At 41.8% G+C, this 21,534-nt stretch overlaps 1 protein-coding gene across 2 annotated transcripts in view; it reads left to right on the forward strand.

Moving 5' to 3' along the window:
* The first annotated feature begins 903 nt into the window (after positions 1-903).
* The window catches only part of ASTN1 (astrotactin 1), a 293,273-nt gene continuing 272,642 nt past the window's right edge, over positions 904-21,534 (forward strand). For both annotated transcript variants that reach the window (XR_012062696.1, XM_072946060.1), the window contains exon 1: positions 904-1,480. Coding sequence is in view for 1 of the 2 variants with exons in the window: in XM_072946060.1 (XP_072802161.1) it covers positions 1,198-1,480 (283 nt within the window). In the remaining variant the exon portion in view is untranslated. The remainder of the gene's footprint in view (positions 1,481-21,534) is intronic.

Here is a 21,534-nt window from a genome sequence, read left to right on the forward strand (position 1 = left end):
GCACACACAAGCATCACTTTTCTACCACAGTTTATTACATATTGTCATCATTTTTGGAAGCTGACACTGTCTGGTACTAATGGAAACAAAACTTACATGGGTTTTTGTTGTTAATGTTGTGGTGGTGGTTGTTGCTCTCTACATGTCCTACTCTTGTCTGGGCTGGGATGGACTTGGCCCGAGCCCAAGAATATTCTTTTATTCCTTTTCCATTTGTTAAGCGTGCTTAGAAACTTTGTTTTTCTCACATTTTCTTCCAGCTCTGTTCTGTTCACTGGATTTCCTAAAACTAAAAGATCCAACATTTCCTTGAGCTAGCTCTACTTTTTCTATCAAATATAGCATTTCCCAAATTATCTTTATATTGGTTACTACAGATAACATTTGTAACAGGAATGAAACGGAAGAGGCAGAGAGAGATTGCAAATATGAGTTCTGCTCTCCTGCTTAACTGTATACAGTACACTGGCTTTGTTGTTTATTTTCATACCAAATATTTCCTTTAAATATTTCTGCAAAGTTAGTGCTGAGTAATAATACACACGTGCATTTATTCCAAGACATGTTTATCCAAAATTTAAATCCAACTCGTGGGTAAAAAAATACAAGAAATGGGACCACCTACATCTACAAAATAACTGGGGGCCTATTTGCATCTAGAGACACCCACTTCCCCCGCCCTCCTGCTCTGAGGAAGCACCTTTTAAGGTGTGTGCATTGTGTGCCCTTTCCAAGCCATCTGTAAGATGAGGCGAGAGGGAAGATTTTGCATTGCAAAAAAACTGTTAAAAAAAAAGATGCTGTGCAGGTAGTTAATAGCCAAGAGCGTGCTCCTGCAAGGGGATGCAAAGGAGAAGAAAGGCGGCAGCCTGCTGGGGGCTGACCTGATTCCCTAGAATCCTCAGCTCCCTTCCTCTTTCCTCCGACGTCCTTCCTTCTCCTTTTCTCCTCTTCTCCCCCCTCCCCCTTTTTCCCTTCCCCAGATAAGCAGCTCCGGGAAACAAAGAACGCGGGCTCTTCAGGCATCAGCGCTTAAGCCCTGCGCCAGGCAAGCGGCACCTCGTTCCGGGGACCGGGGCTTTCCCGGCTCCACATCCCCTCCCCAGCCTCCCCCGCCCCCCTCCCTCGCTCGCTCCCTCCCCGCTCGCTTCCTCCCCCACCTTCGCAGCGCTGGGAGGAAGGCGGCCGGGGCTCAAGATGGCTTTAGCCGGGCTCTGCGCCCTGCTCGCCTGCTGCTGGGGGCCGGCGGCGGTGCTGGCCACGGCCGCCGGCGACGCGGATCCTTCCAAGGAGCTGGAGTGCAAGCTCAAGAGCATCACGGTGTCGGCGCTGCCCTTCCTGCGCGAGAACGACCTGAGCATCATGCACAGCCCCTCGGCCTCCGAGCCCAAGCTCCTCTTCTCCGTGCGCAACGACTTCCCGGGAGAGATGGTCGTGGTGGACGACCTGGAGAACACGGAGCTGCCCTACTTCGTGCTGGGTGAGTCCCGGGGGAGGTCGCGGCGGCCCGAGGCGCTGGCCCGGCGCCCCCACCCCCCACTCCGGCTCGCTCTCCACACCCACTCGCCGGCCACCTCCCCTCCCCCACTCCTGCCTCCCTGGATCCGCCCCACTCCCAGACCATTCTCCGTACCGACTCGCAGGCTAGCGCGTCGGTGCACCTGACTTCTCCCCACATCCGACCCGGATGCTGGGCCTTCAGCCTCCCCTCGGCCGCCCTGCCCCTAAGGAACAGGTTGCAGGAGTCTCTGTGAAACCTTTCCCAGCCTTGACCTCCCGAGCTTTCATTGCACGTTGACAGAGGACTTCTTGTCTGCTCCCACCTCCCAGAGGCCCTTTTCCCCACTCCCAGGCCACAAGCTCAGTTCTTTGCTTTACACCCCCTGGATTCCCACTCCCAGCATTTCCTGGGGGAGTTAGAAATAGGTATCCCGTGTTCCCCTAGCCAGACATGTGCAGGCCAGACTGCACTGGCTGCATCTCCAGTCTTGGCTCACTGAGAGCTCTTTATCTGTCACCAGGTGACCGACACTCTCTGGCCTTTGACTGCACCCCTGGTGTCCATCCTGGCAAGTCCTATCTCCTTGCTTACATGTACCAACCTCCTGGTCCAGACACCTCCACATCTCCATGCCACATCCCAATTCCCTGGATAAAGAAACCATCCAACTGTAGTCTGGGAACACTGGCATCTTTGTTCTCAAGCTGCCTTGGACAGACAGGCATAGGCATTCCTGTACAAAGAATGACCTGAGCCAGATGCTCTTCCTTCCTTTGTTTACATCTCTCTCTCAGTATCCCAATTTTCATTTTCTTAGGCCACAAAACTCCTTCAGATACTGGAACTTCTACATCGCTTCTAATCCACCCCTCTTTTTCCACTGCCAAGCTGCAAAGATACTGTAGTCCTGCTCCAGCACCTTGCGAAGTGCCACAGGTCCATGTGACTTGTTCACCAAAATTCCCCTCACTTCTCCATGTGCGGCTCCATTTCACGCCCACCGTGCAAATCCGTTTCTTTAGTGCTGCCATAAATCATTCTTATTTTGCCCAAGAGAGAATTCGAAGATAACCACAAGCAAGTTTCTAGATCCAGGAAAAAAGTGAAAATGTCCAGGTCATTGTTCCATCTCTTCAATGCCCCACCAACTAAAGTTCGCTTTGTAGGGACGGAGTTTCGTGGTGGCTATCCATAGGTCAGAACCGTAACTGGAATGCTATTTAACATCCTCCTTGTGCTCTTTTATCATGAGACATAAAACATTAAGAAGTGTGGGTGAGTAAACCCCACTGTCCAACCTGTATGGAAAAACAATTTCAAAAATCGCCTGGTCCTTTGAAAAGTTGGTTTAGAGTTCCTGGAGTACAGCTCAGTAGGCCCCATAAGCCCAAACTACAGTCTTGATGGCATTATTTATTTTTGTATTAAAAATGTACTAATAGCACAATAAAAACCGGGGACTGGCTGGGAGTGCTCATTAAAATGTACAATTGCTGGGTTATGCGACGGATGTCAATTTTGTGTTGAAGTTATGCTGATGTACAAGTACAATCTGATCCTCCTCATGTACAAGAACCAATATAGGGATTTATGTGTTTCTAAAGAGCCTATTTTGGGCTCTGCATGCAGTGTTTACTGGGCATGAAGAAGAACATGTGTGGTGCATGAAAAGAGGATGATTGGACTAACAGGTATTCAAAATCCCACGTCCTTTTTTGCAGAATCCCAAAGGCAAGGCCTAGAGCCATGATGTGCCTACTAGGACCCAATGTGCACAGCAAAAGCCCAGATGTTAAAGAATGGACTTTCTGCACCTCTGTGCAAAGCTGCGCATGGCAGCACCCTCCTGGAGTTGCTATGGTAACCTCCTGCAACTTGGCATTTACACACAGGAGCAGACACACTGTCTCATTTCAGGGCCAGATGCATTTGCTCAGTGCATTGATTGTCTGCCGTCCTCCCAGTCACTGGGATATGTTCAGAACCAGAGATGTGCTGGTACCTTCCCTTCTGGCCCAGTATTCCCAGGGGGAAGAAGGAATGAATCTTAGCTTGGACAGTGGGGCAAAGCTGGGCAGAAGGGGAGAGGAGTCCAAGTTCATGGAAGGTGAGAGTCAGGTGTGGTTGCTTTTGAAGTTGACTTTTGTAGTCTTGGATCCTGTCACTTGTGGCCAATAGTAAAGTGAATAGTGACTGGTTTAGAGTTTAGAGGTTTTCCTACTCTTGTCTCTGGAACCTAGTTTGCTTAATCCGTCCCCTGGAGGAATCTGAACTTGTCAGTTCTGGGAATTTATTGAGCATTTACTTGCTTGGCACTCTTAGGCACTATTAGGATGCAGAAGTTAAAAAAAATAAAAGGCTCCTGACTTCTGGTCCTCTCTAGTCACTGGAAACCCAGACTGAGTTACCTGTAGGAGCCGTAAGTAATAACACCTGATAGTCTGGTAAGGTTGTTAAAGGGTGTAGGAACGTGGAGGAAGGAGATACGTGCGTGGAAAGAGCAGACTCCATGGAAGACCTGGGCTTGATTAGAGGCCTTGACCAAAATCAGATCCTTTTGTCTCCAGGATCAAGTCCTATCATTTCAATGAAACAAACAAGTGTCTTCCCCTTCTGACGATAGCCTTCTCTAGCATCTTACCCCTACGAGCCTGCCATGGCTTTCAGGACTTTATCAAGACTTATGCACACGCTGTTTCCTCTGCCTAGAATGCTCTTCCCTCCTCCTCCACTTGGCTGCCTTTCATTCTTCCTTTTATACCCTGCACACTTGTCAACTCCCTATGAAGCCTTCTCTACCCTCCCAAAGAAGTCTCAGTCCATCCCTCTTCTGTGTCTTTGCATGGATTAAAAAGAACACACACACACACACACACACACACACACAGAAATGAGCAAAATTAAAGATAGATTGGATTTGGCTTGGCCTAGGAAAGGTGAAGCTACTTGAGGTTATGGAAAAAAGATGAGCCAAGTATGGTAGTATGGGAATGGTGGGCATATGGCACAGGATGGAGACCTGCCTTGGGGTATGAGAGTGGAGAGGACCAGGCCTGGCTCTGTAGACGGCATGGTTCATCACTTTCAAGCCAGGCAGGGGAGGGCTGACTTGATACAGAGGACAGTGAAGCCTGACTCACAGAGGCTGTCTCAGCCATCAGTGTTACCAGTTTTGCCTGTAGGATAGTTCTGGGGGGCAGTGGAGGGGGTGGCGTTATCTCCTGTTCTCTGAGGTAGGATTGGCCGGTGCTGGTGAGAGGGCCATGGGTGACCTTCAGGTGGGTTTTGTCTGACCAGGCGTAGTTCCAAATTTGAATGTTCTCAGGCAAGGCATGCCATCTCTAGCTTTGCCATACTTCCTACAAATACTGATTGTACTATGAGTGCTCCCCTTCTCTATGGTACTGAGCTGGCACCTCTTAGCCAGGTAACCTAAACCCCTGTTTTCAGAAGTGTTGCAAAACTTGCTACAAAATCACAAAATAACTGCAATTTCTAATTCAAGATATTTAGAGACATAGGCCTTATTCTCCTCTCAGGAGAGTAAAAACATTTTGCTGAATTTCTACTTAAAATTTCATATCTTAGTTAAAATTGTGTATCTCATCATTCAAAACAGTAGACATTCCTGCTTTGGAGGCATATTTGATTTCGAGATAGCTGGTTAACCTGAAGTGGGGCTTCCACACTGAAGTGTGGCTTTCAGTGCTGTGAACTGAACATATTTATCAGTCTCATTACTATTTGAAGGGGATGCGCCTCTGTTTCAGTCCCAGTTATTGAACGAGTGTAAAGCTTACTGAAGAAAGCTGTTTCTCTTGTGCCTTGGAGTTTAGTTCTGGCTGTCATGGCTTTTGATTGAAGAAGGTGTGCCTGAAGATAAATCAATCAGCCTGTACAGATACAGTGAGTTCCCACATGCAAGGTGCTATTTAAAGTGTCTGGAGCCGTCCAGTGTGGTGGTTAAAAGAACAGGCTTTGAAGACAGATCTGGTGTCAACTCCTGACTTTCCACTTATTCCGACAGTAGAGAAACATAAGGATGGAGAGGTTAAGTAACTTACTCAGGGTCACACAGCCAACAATTGATGGATCTGTAAGTTGAACTCAGGTCAACATGACATTTAAGTCTTTCTCTTAGTTACTCTTTTAAATGCGTTAAAAGTCTTCAAAATCTGTTCTTTCTCACGGTTGGATAAAAACAGCCCTGGCAATGGTTAGAATAGGGCAAACACACTCACCTAGTTTGTATAAAGGAGTTCTGCGTGGTTTCTATGTAAAAACCTTTTGAATAGCCTTGCCCATTGAGTGATTTCTCACATAAGCCTTAATGCAGAAGAGGGTGAGCTTCATCAAGACATATTTACCTAAGCAGGGACACTTACCTAAGCAAAATTGGGAAATTATTATTTCATTCATAAGTTTCCAGGTCTGGGTAGCCACGTTTTATGATGTGTTACGGCCTCTACAGGCATGATGCACACACTCTGGTGAGCAGGGCCCCACCGAAATGCAAACTGGGAGGCCCAGGGAGCAGGTTCCTCTGTTAAATGGCGCCATCCAGGAGGCGCTGTGGGTTTTTTAGCTTCTTGACTAAGACCTTTAACACTTGTATTAGGTGATCTTGCCGTTGGAATCCACCATCAGAGCCCAGTGGGGTTGCTTGAATGGCAATTACTGAGCATTTTGATTGGCTTCGAGTATAATATTAGACACAGTTTTCTACTTACCATGGAGCTTTGCCTAACAGGAAGCACCCCACTTTTTGTTCTTGTTGTTTAACCATCCCCCCCTCTCCCTGTGCGAGAGGAAACTTTAAAATTTGTTTCTGTCCCTTCCTTTTGCTCTTTGCTACAGTGAGCTGCCTAGGTTAACAGCAGACAAATTTGTATAGAGTGACAGCCCCATCCAAGACACGGGAATATGAGTAGCAGCAATCTTCACGTAGGGTCTTCAGCACTTACATAACTCATACTAGCAGAATGCACTCATTTATTGTATTGAGAGGGTTATTATTTACTGCTTCTCTACAGAACTGTGGATTTTACATCAAAGGAATTTTGAATGCAAGAGTGATGAATTTTACAACACTTCAAATGCTCTTCCAGATACACTGATATGGTTTGAATCCAAGTCATTGGAGTTTCTGAAGGAAAAGTAAAATATAAGCTTAATTTCTTTATTCATCTTTGGAGGCAAGATTGAGGTCTTGTTTTTGTAGTATATATGTATATTTTTTTCCTTTCTTTCCTTCTTTTGAAGAAATGTAGTTAAACCTAAAAGTCTAGTAGTTTCTCAGATTAAGACCAGTTTACAAGAACAGAACTTGGCTCCTTTTCAGCAGGGATATGCCAAGTCTTTATTTCTTCACTTTTATACCAAGTTCAAATATATGCACACAGATGGCAGAAAAAGCTCTCTTTTGAGCAAGTTAATCTCCCAGGACAAGTTAAGGGCTATGGTGATTTTTAATATACCACAATTTGGCATTGATCACCATTTTTTATTATGTTTGCAATAGTTAATGTTTTATTTTTTAATCATATACACTTTAAATGCCGAGAGAGAAAACGAAGTGCCTTTCTTGATCCTTCAATTTACAAGGAACAAAATTTGGAAAAAATAAATTGTTGCTCATGGCAATCTGAGCTGACATGATGACTTTTATAAAAGAATTTGGTGCTTTATAGTAAAGTTGGAAATGTACATGCCTTATGACCCAAGAATTCCACTTCTAGGTCTTAATTACACATGAACTCTTCCATGTGTACACAAGAACATTTAGCGGGGAGGGTGTAGCTCAGTGGTAAAGCATATGCTTAGCATGCACGATGTCCTGGGTTGACTCCCCAGTACCTCCATTAAAATAAATAAATAAACCTAATTACCTCCCCCACCCCCAAATAAATAAATTTTTAAAAATTTAAAAATTAAAAAAAAACATATGTAGTGGTATTGTGGATAATAGCAAAACCCGGAAGCAACCCAGTGTCTGTTAACAGGAGGCTAGAAGTATACAAGGTGTTACAGTGTTACCAATGGAGTATTGTCCAGCCATGCAAATAAATGAGTTGTGCTTACATTTACCAGGATGGGTAAATCTCACAAAGGTATCATTAAGTGAAAATAAGGAACTAGCTGAAAAATATATATGGTACAATCTCATTGATACAAAATTCAAAATAACAACATACTGTTTAAGGATACAGACAGATGTAAAATTTGTATGAAAAGCAAGGAAACAAAAAATACAAAGGATGGGTGTTAGCTCTGGTGGAAAGGTAAGATGCTGTGAAGGAGGGAGGAAGGAGGAAGGGCTTCAAACATTCTGGCAATTCTTGATTTTTGTTTTTCTTTCTTTTTAAAAAAAAGCTTAATTTTTTATAACATTTTTAGATTTACAGAAAAATTGTGAAGATAGTTTGGGGAATACCCCTCTAACAAGCACCCAGTTTATCCTGTTATTAACATCTTACATTAGTATGACACATTTCTTACAATTAATGAACTAATACTGATACGTAACTATTAACTAAAGTCTATATTTTATTCAGATTTCCTTAGTTTTTACCTGACATCCTTTGTCCGTTACTACCTGAATCCTACACTACATTTAGTCATCACATCTCCTGAGCCTTCTCTTGGCTGTGACAGTTTCTCAGACTTGTTTTGATGACCTTGACAGTTTTGGCGAGTTACTGGTCAGTTATTTTGCAGAATGTCCCTCAGCTGGGATTTGTCTGATGTTTTACTCATGATTAGGTTGGAACTATGAGTTTGGGGGAGGAAGCCATCGAGATAAAGTCTCATTTTCATCACATCATGTCAAGGGTATGTTTTATCATTATGACCTGTTGACCTGACCACGTGGCTGCAGTGGAATTTGTCAGTCTTCTCCGCTGTAAAGTTACGTTTCTTTCCCCCTTTCCACACAGTTCTCTTCGAAGGTAGTTCACTATACAAAGGCATGGGGAGCTATGGTCTACCTTGTTAAAGGCTGAGAATCTACAGAAATTATCTTGAATTATTCTACCTGAGACAGTTGTCTCTCATCTCTTATTAATGTATTTATTTAATAATTTACTTGTATCATATGGACTCATGAATATTTATTTTATACTCCAATACTGTTTTATTGGTTTTAGGGCTCAAATTGTTCCAGCTTCGGCTAATGGGAGCTCTTTCAGTTGGCTCTGTGTCCCTTTGCCATAACCCCGTTAATACATACAGATTTTTGGTTTTGATTTTTGTGCACTTTGTTACTTTCTGTCCCTACATGTTGCTGCAAGCTCATCTTGTATATTGCTTCCACCCTCGTCCGCTGCCCTAGTCCTAAAATCAGCTCTTTCTCCATGGAGTCCTGAGATGTTTCATTGGAGAATGGTAGAAACCAAGATCTAGGCACTAGGTGTGCTTATTTACACTGAGGTGCTGTTACTTCTAGGCCCCCACAGCTAACAGAGTGAGGAAATACATGTGTGCTACTAAGTCACGTGTATACACATATGTATCAGTATTTCCATATGTAACCATCTGTATCTATATTAAACTAAGCATAACTTCATACTGATGTCTCCAGCTGTAAATCCATTACCTAATTATCTAATAATATCTAATATCTTTGTCTAGTCCATGGATCATTCTAGCCCCTTCTCCTTGCTTCAACAGTGAGAAACCTGGTTCCCACCATCTCCCACCCATTTATTTCATTGTTCAATTCCACTGTGCATGTATAGCAGTATCAGAACTGTTTACTCATATCCCCCTGGGGAAAGACTTTATTAGTTAGAGTACAGTTCCTATGTGCAGTTCCTTTAGTCTTACAGACTCCACTCATTTTCTTAGGTTAGCACCTTCATCGCCCACCCTCCGGTGAAGTTGTTTCATGTATTTATGGTACAGTTAGTGTTTTGTCACATTCTGTGTTCTGTCACCCAACCTCCTAAATGATTTCTTTTCTTTTAATTTGTACACATCAGTGTTGGCTCTTTATGCTCTCAAGTTCTATGGGTTTTAATATATAGTGTCATATATCCACAATTATATTATCATACAGAATAATTTTACTGCCCTACAGAATCCTCCGCCCTTCACCTATTCAGCCCTTTCTTCATTACCCCAAACTCTGGCAACCACTGACCTTTTACTGTCACTATTGTTTTGCCTTTTCCGGAATGTCATATAGTCAGAATCATACAATGTGTAGCCTTTTCAGACTTGCCCCTTTCACTTGGCATTATGCATTTATGTCTTTTTTTTATGACTTGTTGGCTCATTTGTTTTAGTGTGCTGAATAATATTATATCGTGTGGATATACCATAGTTTGTTTATCTACTCACCTATGGAAAGACATTTTGGTTGCGTCCAGTTTTTAACAATTAAGAATAAAAGTGCCGTAAATATGAGCATATGGGGTTTTTTTTTTTGGTGCTTGCTTTTTTGTTTTGTTTTACTTTGTTTTGTTTTTGTAATCTCAGTGGAGAGGTTTGAGTTAATCATACTTCATAATTCAAAATGCACTGTATCATAGGTCTGTGAAAGCCCTCCTCCTTCCAGGGGTTCACTTGTTTGCCTGCTTGTTTGTTTCTCTTTATCTCTTTACTTAACTTTACTCCCAAGTTCATCTGCTCTTCCTCACAGGCCGTGATTCTAATTTTCTTAATGTGTGTCTTTTTTCATGCATTCTTGTGAAATGTGAATAGTTGTTTGGTGTGGTCATGTATTTTTAATTGAACTAAATGGTGATGTGCTATAATGACATTCTGATTCTTCACTCTTTTCAGTCAACACTGTATTTTAAGATGCACTCATGGTACTCTGGGTGATTATAGCCCAACACTGTACCGTCCAGCTGAACTTCTGCAATAATGATAATGTTATCTCTGCCTTATTCAAGATGGTAGTCCCTAGCCACATGTGGCTCTTCAGCACTTGAAACTGAGCAGCTAAGAAACCGAGTTTGTTTTTTTTTTAATTAATGTTTAAATAACCTCATGTGGCTAGTGGCTCTCATTTTGAAAGCACACATGTAGAACATTTCCATCATTGCAGAAAGGTTGATTGGACATAACAGGTCTAGCCCATCACTTCTGGCAGCTGCAGAGCATTCCATGATGGGCATCTACCACATTTTACCAATCCTTTCACTGATGGATGCCCATGTTGCCTCCAGCTCCCTGTCACCTTAGATAATGCTGCAGTTACCATTTTTATGCATAGGATCATTGTGAAAATTTCTCTGGGATATACAGCAGGAGTGGAATTGCTGGTTCATGAAGATAATGTACACTTAATTTGACTGAATACTATCAGAATGGCTGCCCCAAAGTACACGCTCATCAGCAGTATTTGAGAGTTCCTATATCTCCATACTCCTACCAATGCTTGGCATTATCCAGTGTTCTAATTTTTGTCAGTCCACAAAGTGTAAAGAGATAGCTCATTGTTATTTCACTTTGTATTTTTAGCAGCACTTTAAAATACTAAGGCACTTAATACTATGATTATAATATGAATTAAAAATAAATTTTTTTCCCAGATGGATGTATGTCTTTGGATTTTGCCTGTGTTTTTGTTAAGTCAGTTGGTTGATTGGCTGGTTGGTTTTCCAGAAGCTTGTGAATCTTTTGTAATTTAATTATTCATTCCTTAGTTTTGGCTTCTACACCTTGTATCTTAGCTGGGAAATTCCTCCTCACTTTAGAATATAAGTTCTTCCTTACTTTTGTAATAAAGGATTTAATTTTTGTTCCTCATACCCTCATGGTTTCATTTGTTGCACTTAAATATTGGATATATTTTTAACTTATTCTGGTATACACTGTGAGGTATAACCTTATCCAAATGGATTGTATGAAGTACCAGCTGTAGCTCCCCAGATAGTCACTCAGATGTCTCAGTGTCATTTATTAGTTTGTGGCTTCCCCTCTGACTTGAGATGTCACCTTTATCTTATACTAAGTTCTTTAATACATTTAAGTTTATCTCAACTTCTATTTTATTACTACATATAGCCATTCATATGCCTATTGTCTTGTTTTAATTATTGAAGTTCTGTCGTATGTTTCAAAATTTCGTAGGACTTGTCACTGATGCTACTGTTCTTTTTCAGAAGTCTCCTAGTCATTCTTCTTCTTTTTCTTTTTAATATATACTTTCAAAGAAGCTTGTCTAGTTCTAAATATAGATATATATTGTATATATAACAGCAAGAATAACAAACAGTAGTGATATTTTGTTAGAAACCTTGTTAAAATTTTTAATCAAATAAGGGGGAATTAAATCCTAATGATGTTGATTTTTTCTATCGAAAAACGTGGTATATCTGTATTTATTCATTTGTTCTAGTCTGCCACTTCCTAGAGTTTGAAAGGATTTTTTTTCCTTATATAGTTCTTATACATCTCTTTTAGATTTCCTTCTAGTTATTTTATCATTTTATGCTTTTATTAAAGGAGTATTTTCTTTATATATATATAAAATTAAGTTTGTGTATATGAAAGCTATTGATGTTTGTGTTAATTTTCAACCTCATTACCTTACTGAATCTCCAGCCACAGTAGTGTTTCACTTGCTTCTCCTGAATATTTTAGCTAAACAGACATATTATATGCAAATACTGATAATTTTATATCCTTCCCTCAAGTTCTTATACCTCTAATCTCATTCTCTTGTCTAATTACACTAGTAGTAACTTCATTACAAGGTCAAATAAAAATGTGATAATGTGAATTCTTGTCTTTTCCTGACTTTAATGCCAATTGCACTGCTATCTTCCAGTTATGATAATAGCTTTTGGGTTAAGGTAAATAAATTTACCATATTAAGGAAGAATTAAGTGTTTTTTCCTTATCAAGAATGTTAAAATTAAAAATATATTTTCAGAACTATAGAAATAGTTGTATGATTTTTCTTCTTAGATTTATTAAAAGGATAAATTGCATAAATAAATATTCTAATATTGAACCATCTTTGCTTTCCTGACATAATTTTTATTTGGTTAATGATGAATTATTCCTTTAATATGCTGTTGGATTCTGTTTGCTAGTATTTTATTAAGGATATTTTGCATCAATATTCCTAAGTGCGGTTAGTCTTACATTTTCTTTTTTTGTGTGTATAATCTTTATCAGGATTTGTCATCAATTTTACATTTAACACAGTTACATTTTTTCATAAAAATAATTTTCAAGTTTTCCATCTTTGCTCTAGAACACTTTAAATAGCAGTGAAATTACCTATAGAGTGTGTCCTCTTCACCACTGTACCATGCAGTATGCTGAGTGTAATGGTTGGCTTGAGAACTGATTACTTGTTAGTAAATAGTGAACAACCAAATCAGACAGTCTAACAGGGAATTTTTTCTAGAGACACTGGTCTAAGTCAAGAGTCAAATGATGGTGGGATTTAGTTTGCTAACCAGAGTTTATGAGTTTGGGAAAGAAATTATGAGCTCTAGCCTAAGGGAGCAGGAATCAGAAAATGTAAAAACCAAAACAGGTGAAAGGATGTGCAGTATGGTTATGTTTAAGTGTCGTGTTTGGCACTTATGTTGAAGCTGACCACCTTTGGTTGAAGGGGCATGAAGCTGAGCATGGAAACCAAAGAAGCATCCAGTGAAACCCTTTACTATCGCCAGTTTCTAGGTAGCTTCATCATTCTAAGTAGTGAGGAAATGCTCTCAGTGAATCCACCACACTATACAGCTCATGAGTCACTGTTCCCATTGAAAACGATGTATACATAGCATCACCTGGAGTTGTTCAGTGAAAGTCTGTGCACGGTTAGTGACCTTGACTGATGACTTCAGATTGTCCTGTTCTCCCCTGCATACCTACTTTTCCCCCAAATATGAATTCTGAGGATTAACATTCTCTCTCACTCTCTTTTCCCCATCATTAATCTCATCCTGTGTCTTGACCTTATTCGCTTTCCCGTGTCCCCTCTCCTTTCCTCCCCAGTGTTCTCTGGGTGGCTCTTTTCAGTCTAGCCCTAGTCAGGGGTATAACCTGAAAGGGTGCAATGGCAAAGAGTGGCTACTTTTCTGAAAAGTTCCTTCTGGATACCTTCTCAGAATGTTCCCCCAAGCCCAAGGGAGGAGTGGCCATTTCCTGTTTTCTTCACTGATGCTTCTTTATGAAATTTCTGAGGACCATGTATGGGCTGCAGGGTCTACTGTGTATAAATTTTACATGTTTATTTAAGTGCACTTTCTTGGAAAGTGATTCCATAGCTTAAATCAGATTTTAAAGAGGGTACTGTCAGTAGGAAAGGGGTTAACCTTCCGGAACTAAGATACCTTAAAAACATGACTTAGAAAAGAAAAGTGTATTCTCAGATGATGGCAGTTCCAGGGTGAATGGTGCGGTTTGGAAGGGCAGTTCCGCTCCCTGCAGTGGTTCAGAAATCCAGAATCCTTTCATCTTGTTGCTCTGCCAGTCCCAGGTCTTTATCCTGCTCCCCATGTGAAAGCTGGCTCACCAGCTTGTGTGTTTCAGCTCACGCAAAGGAGAAGGGCAGGTGTCCAAGGTAACGATTTTCTTTCTTTCTTTTTTTTTTTTAATTTAAGGAAATGAAGCAAAAATTGCACACATCTTGTGTATCCCGTGTTATTGTTACAGAGAGGGCAAATCTTGGCAAATGATGCTGGGAAATGCAGTCTTAGCTGGAGGGGCCATGTGCTCAAGTTAAATGAGAGAGAGAGGGAGAGAGAAAGAGAAGGAGAGAGAAGGGAGGGAGGGGGAGAAGTGGGGAGGAGGGGAGGGAACGCAAGGTAAGGCAAAGATTTGGGGGGGAAAATAGCAGTCTGTCACAGGGATCTCAAAAAAGTTGAGAAGCATCCTTCTAGACCATACAATTCCACTCTCCTTTCAGAAAACACCTCCCTTTGGGGAGTACGTGTCTTTAGGTCTGTCGCCTCTGCCCTTGCTAGCTGTCTGTGTTTATCAGCTTCCAGGCCTTTCGCCCGTGAACTTGGCACTGCCCCTCTGTTTTTGCTCTCTTTACCCAAGAACATATCATTACCCTTGCAAACCTGGGTCAACAAACCTACTTTTAAAGGGCAGGATGGTACATATTTTAGGCTTTTCAGGTCATATGGTCTCTGTTGCAGCTATTCAAACAGATCGTTTTAGCAGAAAAGCATGGACAGTATGTAAATAAGGGGCTCTGGCTGTGTTACATTAAAATTTTATTTTTAAAAACAGCAAGTGGGCCACAGACCGCAGTTTGTCAACTCCTGATATAGACAACACATCCAGTTTCCCACTTTATAATTCTTTGACTCCTGCCACTTCACTGACCATTAAAACTCCACTCAATTTACCCACAACTATGGTCACAAGCCCTCTTCTTCCCTAGAGTTCTCCGACCCTGAAACTGGTCCTGTTCACACCACAAATTCTTCTTTCCAGCTCTCTCATAATCTCCCCCTCCCTTCCCCTCTGACTGATATTTAGTCCTTCGAAATTGACCATTTCAGTGATCCTTTTATTTTTCCCATGTCTATGAGAATGCTTCGGGCATCCCTTCCTTTTCCTGAAGTACCTTTTTATCAGAATGTTTCTTATTCCACAGCATCCACCAGTTAAATGTCCAAATGTGGATCAATTACCCTAAATCCACACGCTTTACTGCTATACCCAGACTGAATGCTGAGATCTGTGTATAAATTCTCCCGTTTGCATGGATTGGAGGTACTATAAATATCTAGGTTCGAATCTCGGTTTGGTCCTAAACACTGTTTATTGATTTTTATTGTCCTTGGTAAACCTCTCCTTTCATTGCCCTGAGTGACTATTTCAAACCTTCTGTAAGACAGGTAAGCTGCCATCTTAATGTCCGCATTTTCATACTTAGCGTAAGACCTTACCTCACACTTGATGTAAAAAATTGAGGCTATCAGGTATAATTTCTGTACACCCCTAACTCTCAAACTTGTAGACCTACTTCTACATTCATTGTCACCTTCTCACCTCCAGCTTCCAGTATTTTTGGAGCAGCTGCTAAGGACTGGCCATGACACTAGGCTCTCAGGATGCAGTGAGAAATAAAAAAAAAAAAAGACACAATCCTGTGTTTAGCAAACAATGAATTCTCTCTCCTGGGGTCTCACTGTATCTTTCATTCCTCTCTTGTAGATCTTTACTTTTCTCTCTGTTCCTTTTTCCAGGATCTTTTGTTTCAGCCTGTTGATATATTCATGTCTCTCCTATTGTAAACCATCCACTGACACTCGTGTGCCCTCATCATGAGTTACTTTATCAGTCTCTCCTTGATCTCAGTGGCGCTCAGCTTCCTATCTGCTTCACTGCACTGAAGCTGCCAGTGACCCCCTAATGTTAAGTCCAAGGAACGCTCTTCTGTCCTGATCTCATTGGTCCACTGTTGCATTTGTCACTGCTGATCTTCACCGAAATGTTCCCCTCCTGTCCTTGGGTATTGGACAAACTCCTCACAGGTAGGGAGGTACCCTGTAAGACTGAAAGAAAGCCAGTGCGGCCAGGGCATGGAAATAGGGAGAGTCTTTCCAAAATCAGCTGGTGGCAACTTCAGAAGCCTTGCTACGTCCTAGCTGCGACACTGTGTGACTCCCGGAACCTGCTGGAGACGCTGGGGATTCTTAGTGAGGCGTGAAAGGTACTCCATGATGTGGTTCCTCTGTCTCTAGTACCATCTCAAATTGACCTCATAGTAACTGGAATTTCTCCATTGCAACTAAGAGAAAACTTCACTTAAATTGGTGTAAATGATGAAAGGGATTCATAGGCTCAGATCAGGGAAGGCTTACTCTGACCAGGGCTCCAGCTGCGTGTCTCTGCAGGTCTCAGGGCTTTGGCCTCCCTGGTGGGTGACGTCCCTAGACTGGTAGCAGAAGAGCAGCAGCCAAGCATCACATCTGTATGGAAACCATGGGAAAGTGACCAGTGGAGGAGTCGGCGTTGCTTCTGAGAGTCTCTCACAAGAGGAGGAAGGCTGCTCTTTCCCAGGAGCCCCCTGCACGCCTCTCTTTGCAATTCTTTGGCGTCAGTTGACGTAGGCCTGCTCAGCCCTGGAACAATCTCTGTACCAAACGGGATGCAGTAACCAGTTAGCTTCAGCTCATCAGGGCCCATTCCTGGAGCCGGAGTCAAACTCCCAGACTGCATGGGGAGAGGGAGCGTGGGGAGGAACCTCAAGGTCACTTCAGTTCCCCTCCCCTTCCTGCTTCAGGAATGGTGAGCTGTTCTTCTCCCTGTAAATTTCCCCCCGATTCCTTTCAGGCTTCCATATATAACTTAGACACAGCCTCCTCTTCTGAGGTGCCTTTCTTCTCTATTCTCATAGCCCTCCACGCATACCTGTAACACACTGTCATTCTAGAGCTATTTTCTTCCCGGACTGCCTATCCCATGAGCCGATAAGCTCCCTTTTTTTTTTTTTTTTATTGACGTATAGTCAGTTTCCAGTGCTGTGATTATTTCTGGCGTACAGCACAGTGATTCAGTTATACATCTATGTATTCCTTTTCATATTCTTTTTCATCATTGTCTACCACAAGGTACTGCATGTAGTTCCCGTTGCAATAAGCTCCTTAAAGGCAGACAACTTCTTAAGCATCTCAGTATCTTCTGCTTCTAGCACGGTGCCGGTTTGGCATGGAGTATGCACTTCGTAAGTGCATGTTGAGCCGGTTCCACTGAACTTCACCAGACTAATACCTGAGAAGCCTTCAAGTCTAGCTCAGTGGTCCTCAGTGTTCTCCCCATGGCTTGATGAGGCCCTTTCCAGAGGCTCCTGGAGGTGAAAACTATTTTCCTCATAATCTAAAGATACTACGTGTCTTCTCCACTGAGTTGATATTTGCACCGATGCTGCAAAAGCAACAGTGGGAGAAACTGCAGGTGCCGTAACAGGCATTGATGTGGTGACACCAAACCATGCCAGCTGTCACTGCACTTGTCACCACACCCACAGTCGTTTTTGTTTTCGTTTTTGCTTTTTTAAATCTGGCTTTACTGAGGGGTATCCTAGAAGCAATGCGAATTATAAATTTACGAAATACTGACCCTTGAGCACCTGTCCTCTTAATATTCTGACAAAATGGGAAGTGTACGCACAGCACTTCTGCTACAAATGGAAGTGTGATTGTTGGAGTTGCAAGCTAAACTATCCCCCTTGGTCTTGTACCACAATTTTTGCTTGAAAAAACAAGCAAACTATATACAGACTGGGGTCCTTGGCTGCCATTATCTTGAAAATGAACAAAGTGAGCTTGGAAAGCGACCGGCAATATTTGTAGCCAGTGCTGAAGTCCAAGCTTACAAGAGAAAAAAACCTGAATATTATAAAAACTTGTCAATGCCACCGTGAGTGTGACAGCTTTCCAGCACTTAAAGACATTTCTCCTGAGACCAGCGCTGCTATTAATGAATAAGAGTTTTTGAATTTGTGTAATGAAGTGTGCCAACAGTTAGAAGAGCCAATATTTCCAAAATGACCACTGCCTAATGATTCAAAACCATGAATGATATTAAAAAAAAAGTACCTTCAATTTTCAACACAATAATGGATTTTCATAAAGGGTGTATACAATGTTCAGTGTGTGACTTCTGTTTCCACATTGCCACTCACCTTTAAGATGTTAACATTTATTGAGTTTTGATAGAGTATCAAAGAGGAATGTCCACAATTTTCTGAAGTGGCTTTGAAAATATTCCTCGCTTTTCTAACTTCATCCCTGTGTGAGGTAAGATTTACTTCATATACTTCAGCCAATATAACATGTGGTGGTGTATTCAATGCAGAAGCAGAGATGAGAATCCTGTCTCTTATTAAGCCAGCTCTTCTTTTTTTTCTATTCTTTTCCTATTTTTTAAATTGAAGCACACAGTTACCATGTGTCCATTTCTGGTGTACAACACAATGTTCCAGTCATGCATATACATACATATATTCGTTTTCATATTTAAGCCGGATATTTAAAAGAGTTGCAGAAAATGTAAGACATTGTCACTCTTCTCCCTATTTCTTTTATCACAATTTTTTTCCATAAAATATATGGTTTATGTTAACCATATATTATGTTATGCAGTGGTTTCTTGTTTTCCAGTGGATTGATAAATATTTAAGATATTTTTCAGCCTGACTTCAAATATGGTAAACATTGATAGATAGAACTTACACAACCAAAAAAGCTCTTTGTGGTCCTCAGTAATTTTTAAGGATGAAAAGTGTTGCTGAGACAAGATGTTTGAGAACCTCACACGGCATCTCAACTGGGAGCTGACGCTGACATCCCAGGGAGAGTTAACTGTCTTTCCTGTGAGCGCTGCAGCACTTGGTTTGCATTTCTGTCACAACACTTCCCAGAGAGTAACATATTAGTTTGTGTGCCTGTTTTTTGTCAAGCCTGTGAGCCTAGTGCTGGAGCAGATCTGACACCTAGTACTTGATGAATGAACAGAAGAATGAATGAAGTTTCCTGGTCTCCTCCGTCTCCTCCAGCTCTGTTTCTTGTTACTGAGTTTTAATGCGTATCCCGTGGTTCCTTTGGAAGGCAGAGCTTTACTCACACACGAGAACCGCTGTGTGCTGTGTTTAGTCCCCATCTGCTTCAACCGGGAGGGGCGTTTCTAAGGTCAGGAAGGAAAAGTGGTTAAGAATCTCTGAACCATGGTGCCTTAAGGCACTTTCAGAGGTACTTTTCTTTAGTCGCTTTCCTCAGCGTTTTGGATATTCAGTGAGCCTGGAAGACGCACTGTCATCCTTACTTAAAGGTCACAGGGGAGGTCGATTGGGAGAATATGACATTTAAAGCAACTCTAGTTTATTTCCCAGGGGTCTTGAGACTAAAGATAAGGGGGCTGGTTATTGCTCTAGAGTCATGTGGAAGAGTTTGAGCTATTCTAAGACAGAGACTCTAAAGCCAAGGCATTTTCACCTTCATTTACCACCAGAGGAACAGAGCTGAAAGCTGATTTCTCTAAGCTTGCAGATTAAAGAAATCTAGTGAATAATCCGACTTTCTTCAGTCTTGACCCTGGACTACGCAGTCCTGAAGATTAGACACTTGGAGACTCAGAGCTTTGGGGATTTAAAGCACTCTGGAAGTTTCTAGATCAGGAGAGCTCTAAAAATGATGCTCTCTCTCTGTCTCCCTGGAGTAAATTACATGTCTTCTCATGGCCAGAGGTGATGGGTTTTGGGACTGTGGCTTACACCAGATCCCACCAGTTCCCCGAGGGTTTGGAGGTGAACGTCACAGCACATCTGTACTCCATGTGCAGCATACCAGCATGCTTGACACGCCTCCTGGGAACTTAATCATTTCTAGTGTACAGTGTCTTCATGTGAAGGAGCGAGAATCTCATTATACCCTGTGTGGGTTCCTCATGTGAAATGACAGATCAGTCATAACCTTCTCAAGCATCTAAAAACTGGTACCTCCAAATTGGACCAGTTTCCCAGTGGTTAAACTAGCTCAGAGATAACACCAAACCACTGGGCCTCATTCTAGCTCCTGACATACTGTTGTCTCAGTTTTAGGTACTATTCATATTTAGTCCAGTAATCTAGCCTAGGGGACATGTGTCAGAATTCCTCATGACCTCACCAATGGCCAGTGACAGTCTGTGGAAACTTGTAATCATCACAGCTTCCACTGGGACTTGATAAAGTTCTAGCCAAAACTAAAGGAAAGAAACTTGACATTTTGTTTACCTGTGAGAACTTTTTTCATGTCAGCATTGCCCAATAAATGGTAACTTGTTTTTTGAAATGATGTTAGGCTTACAGAACACTTGCAGAAATAACTCAGAGAAATGCCCATGTGCCCTGCACTCGGCCTCTCCTAATTTACGTCTTGCCCAAGTGGAATGAACAACCCAAACTAAGAAATTAGCATTGGTATGAGAATATTTTGGGGTGGTACATGACCTGTCATTTAAAAATACAACATTTAAACATATATTAGAAAATATGTATATTAAAAAATTATAGGCATATCAAATTCATAAGTATTGATTTTGTCACAAAGGTTCAGATTAAGCAAAAAGTTGATTTAAAGCAAATTTTAATTAAAAAAACATGAAAGTGACTAAGATTTTAGGTGGTTTGTGGACATGGCAAAATTAAATTACAAAAGTATCTATCGCTTGACTGAGTGACATTTGGGACTCCCTGTCAAAGTAAATGCATGACTTGAAATTTAAGCATTTACTTCCTTTTTCTTACTATCTTGGGAAACCCTCCTTGGATGCTGGCTTCCCAAGGCGGGCTTCACAGCTTCAGAGCGCCACTCCTGAGTGATTTGCATCCTCCATCCAGTAGGTTGATGATGGTCAAGCCTAGAATAATGTCCCCGCACATGTCCACAGCAAAGTTGACTTCCCTAGAATCCTCACATTACAATGTAGATTAATGATTATGGGAGTGATGATGGAAGTTAATGTTCTTCCTAAGGCTGGACATTGACAAAAACTTGGAAATGTTCACACTAAAGGGAGACTTGAGAGGGAAATGTAAATTATCCAGTTAATGGGTTTTCCCCAATATAAATGCAAAAATCGCTTTCATCTTCAGGTCGCCATGTAAATCACACTGCCGCCTGGCAGTTTTATGTTCTCCCAGGTTCTGTGCAGAGGTGATGGCTAAGAACTCAGAGGCAGGGTGGCTATTTGAGGGGTTTAGACAGCCATGAGGGCTGTGCAGAAGGCTAGGAGGACCTGCGTTGAATCTGGAAGGAGATTTGCTGACCACAACTGCCTTCTGAAGTTCAGCCTTCCTTCCTCCCTCAGGAGTCAAAATCACTTTAAATAATTTATGACTCTTGAAACTCAGCCCTCCTTTTTTATATTTCCTTCCTCCCTTCTCCCTGATTTCCCAGGCATGTTCTCACTGCTAGTGGTGAGATACAGGGCTTAAATTAAAGTCCCCCAGTTTCATTGTCTTTATAGAAGTCAGGAATTTGCTAGATTAAATAATGACCTCCAGAAAGAGCAGAAGTGCTTTTTGCTACATGGTATACTTTTTGGAAAAAAAATTTTTTTAACCA

The sequence above is a fragment of the Vicugna pacos genome, chromosome 21 (genome assembly GCF_048564905.1).
Source record: "Vicugna pacos chromosome 21, VicPac4, whole genome shotgun sequence".
Lineage (NCBI taxonomy): Eukaryota > Metazoa > Chordata > Mammalia > Artiodactyla > Camelidae > Vicugna > Vicugna pacos.